The following is a 3640-nucleotide window of genomic DNA, read 5'->3' as shown; positions in this document are numbered from 1 at the left end:
GAAGCGTGCAGTTTCCCACTCCGGGACCCTCGGACCCCGTCCTCCGGGATCGCCAGGCCCAGGTGTCCCTGCACCCCCCACAGCCGCCCGAATTCAGGCGTCCCGACTGCCAGGATCCCGCCACCCCTGGGGCCCCTCGGGTCCCTTGTCGCCCCAAACCCGGCTCGCAGACACCTCGAGGGGCGCCCCTTCTTCCTCCCAGGACCCTCCTCTAGCGCTCACCTCGCTCAGGGCTGGGCGGACGCTCCGGGCCGCGGGCCCCGCAGCCGCATGACCGGCCCCGCGGCTTCCCCCGGCCGCCGCCGCCGCCGCCACCGGGGTCGCCGGTGCCCGCGCCCCCCGCCCCCGCCCCGGAGCCCGGCGTCCCGGCCCCCTCCCGGCCTCCCACCCCCCACCCCCCGCGCCCGCGGCCTCACTCGGCGGACGGAGCCGGGAGCAGGAACCGGCGGCCGCTCATTGGCTACTGCGGAGGAGGGAGGGGCGGGGAGGGAAGGGGGGAGGGATGCAGCGAGCGAGGGAGATGGGCCTTGAGGATGGGGGAGGCAGAGAGGGAGACAGAATAGAAACAGAGGCAGAGAGCCCGAGACGGGCAGAGGCACAAAGAGAGACAGGGCAGAGAGAGAAAGTCACGCCGAGACCTTGAGGCCGAGAAATCCAGGAACTCAGGTCTGGAGACTGAAGGAGACACAGAGACAGAGAGAGACAAGGAGGGAGAGAGACAGAGTTTAAGACCACCCCTCACCACCTAGGCGCAGAGATTCTGAGGCCCGGGAAGTGGAGAGGTCAGAGACCAGAAAGAGACAGAAAGAGACAACGGGACGCCCAGAGGCCTGGGGCTGAGAGATGCTGAGACCCAGAGACCTTGAGCTTGGAGAAGAGACAGAGGCAGAGAGAGAGACAGAGAGAGACAGAGAGAGAGAGACTCTGAGAAGGAGAGACAGCAGGGACAATCCTGGGGGTCCCCTGACGAGGACTGGGGCTCTAGCCAGGCCTGGGGCAGAGCCTGGGGTCTGGACGACTGCAGGAAGCGGGAGGGGGCGTCCCGGGCCGGGGTCTCTACAGCAGCGGGCGGGCGCAGAGCGGAGTCGGGTCCTGCAGCCGCCGCGGAGCCGGGGGCCGGGCCAGCCCCCCCCCCCCCCCCCCGCCGTGATGTCAGCGGGGCCACTCTTAAAGGGGCAGGCCGCCCGCCGAGGGTCGGAGCGGGGGCTGGGGCCTGCGGGCACGGGATGGGGGTGTCGCGGCGGTGATGGGGGAGAGAGGGGAAGCCCCAGCATCCAGCTGGACCGGGGCATGCAAACCCAGGAGCCTGCAGGGAAGAAGAAGTGCCCGGGTCCGCAAGGAAGCCTGCGAAGCTTTGGGGCTCAGTCCCCTCCAAACACACAGACAAGGCACTCCGCTCCGCTGGTCTGGCCCTGTCCGGAGACTACATTTCCCATCAGTCCTGGCGGCGAGGAGCCGCACTTGGGGGAAGGGTCTGCCGCGAGGCCTGCTGGGAAATGTAGTGCATCTGCACCGTCCCCGGCACTCCCCAGACTCGCAAGTGGGTCAAGGGAAAGAGGCCCAGAAGGCGCGTCTGCCTGCCGGGTGCCTCTGTCACCGATCCCTAGGCTCACGGGTTCTGACTGGTTTTGGTTGCTCTGGCGGGGGGGTCTCTTCCTCTGATCGGGTCTCTACGTCTCTCAAGAGGAGGCGAAACTGTCATCTCCCCTCTTGGGAAGGACTTCTCCCCGGTGTCTGAACCTGGGTGTGCATGTGAGCTTGCGTGGCTGCTGTGGTGAACACGGACGCGCTGGGTCTCTGAGCCGGGGCCGCCACCTGGCACTCTCAGTGATCTCCGTGCCCCCCCAGCCCCCCCCCCCCACTGTGCACTGTCCACGTTGGTGCCTTCTGTGATATTTTCTCTTCCTCTCTGTCCGGGTCTCCTGCCTGTGTGTGTGCGCGCTTCTCCGCTTGCTCCCTTGCTGTGGGTGTCTCCCCTCTCACTTTGTAGGTCTCCATGCTTTCCTTCTCTGTTTGTTTCTATGGACAGTCACTGTCCCGCCTCCACACCCCCTTCATTCTCCAAGCTTACAAGAAAATATCCAAACACTTCAGCATCAGCATCCCAAATTTATTCTCCAGCAGCTGTGGCGGGGTGGGAGAGGGTAAGGGAAAAGGAGGAGAGGAGGAGAGACCCAGAGAGTGGCAGGCACTGGGGAGGCTTGGGGTGGGTCGGAGCCAGACAGGGGCCATGCACAGCAGGCGGGCTGCGGGGAGCAGTGATGGCTTCGGGATGGGGAAGTCTAGAACAAAAGCTGATTGGGAGCCGCTGGGGGAAGAATCCTCCATCTATCCCAGAAATCCCCAGAGCACAGCAGCGGGACGTACTGGAGGAGGGGGGCATGCCTCCCACTCATCTAGAACTGGAGTGGAGGCCGGGGGGGGGGGGGCGGGGGGGGCGGGGGGTTGTTCTGGAACCGGAGTGGGGAACAGCCAACCCTGGGGGGCGATTTCCCCGGGGGGGGGGTCGGGGGGGAGGCATCGAACTACCAAGATGGAGTCTCGAACCCCATGGAGTTGGGGATGGTTGGTGGTGTGGTGGTGTCTCCGGACCCGATTGGGGCAGAGTCCAGAATGCTAAGGTCGGGAAGGATATCAGGCTCCGCTCAAGTCTTGAACGCGGGACGGCTGTAGAGGCTGTATGGAGTTTAGAAGGCCAGGAACGCTCGGGAGGGGCGTCTAGAACCCGCGGGGGCAGAGCCGGAATGCTGGGGTGCAGGATCTAGAATGGGGCAGGAGGTGTTGAAGTGGGGGGTGAAGTGGGGGCTGCCGCCGGCACGGCGGAGGGGGCGTTGGAGACACCTAGTGGCGGCGGGTGAGATTACATGACGGGCACAGGCACTGGGCTGGTGGGGCTGCGGGCATCCGGATGCACGAAGTCGGGGTTCACGTAGGTAAAGCCCTGGAAATCGGCCTGGTCGATGCTGGCCAGGACTAGGCGGTCTGGAGGGGTTAGCGCTGGCGCCGCCCGCGTGAAGAACTTGTCAAAGTTCTCGCCGCTGCGGCCACACTGTGGGAGACGTAGGGGAAGGAAAGTTAAGCAGCTCCGAGGGTTCCTCGGGTGCCCCTCTGTGTACCCCGGTCTCATCTCCTGCCTCGTGCAGAATCTCTATGCATGCTTCGTGGTCTCTGCACCTCCCTTTGTGGGGGGCGGGAGGGCTCTGCAGAGGGAGCCTCACCCCCACATACAGGTATATTGAGGCCCACGGGAACCCCACCCCATCAGGGACCAAGTTTTTGTTGCCTGGAGGGTGACTGACCGGGCGGGGTCTGAAAGGAGGCGGGATCTCCAATCGTTCCAGCCGTTCCCAGTCAATCCAGCGGAAAAAGCCATGTGCACGGATGGTAGGTTCCCCATCAGGCCCTGAGCCCAGGCGCTTCCCTGGGTGCTTGGTCAGGAACTGTGGGAAACACAGAGAGAGAGAGATAGACAGACAGACAGACAGACAGAGTCCCAGATAGGGAGACCAGAGAATGAGGAAAAAATAGACAGAGACAGGCGGATGGAGGAACCAAGAGACACAGGCATGAGACCCAGAGAGATAAGAACAGCCAGGGGAAACAGGCAAAGGGAGGGAAGAAGGGAAAAGAAAGGGGAGAG

General features: G+C 64.4%; 1 protein-coding gene across 2 annotated transcripts in view; it reads right to left on the bottom strand.

Annotated features, from left to right (window-relative positions):
• Window positions 1-2094: 2094 nt before the first annotated feature.
• Window positions 2095-3640, bottom strand: part of PRKCG (protein kinase C gamma) — a 27865-nt gene continuing 26319 nt past the window's right edge. Inside the window, exons 17-18 of one of the 2 annotated variants that reach the window (XM_023197731.2) lie at window positions 3300-3440; window positions 2095-3049 (exon numbers count right to left, since the gene is read on the bottom strand). In XM_023197731.2, the coding sequence (XP_023053499.1) occupies window positions 2861-3049; window positions 3300-3440 (330 nt within the window). In that variant the 3' untranslated portion in view covers window positions 2095-2860. The remainder of the gene's footprint in view (window positions 3050-3299; window positions 3441-3640) is intronic. The other variant, XM_023197732.2, reaches the window with a different exon arrangement.

Source organism: Piliocolobus tephrosceles, chromosome 21 (assembly GCF_002776525.5).
Source record: "Piliocolobus tephrosceles isolate RC106 chromosome 21, ASM277652v3, whole genome shotgun sequence".
In the NCBI taxonomy this organism is placed as follows: domain Eukaryota; kingdom Metazoa; phylum Chordata; class Mammalia; order Primates; family Cercopithecidae; genus Piliocolobus; species Piliocolobus tephrosceles.
This window is presented reverse-complemented; position numbering and strand designations above follow the sequence as displayed.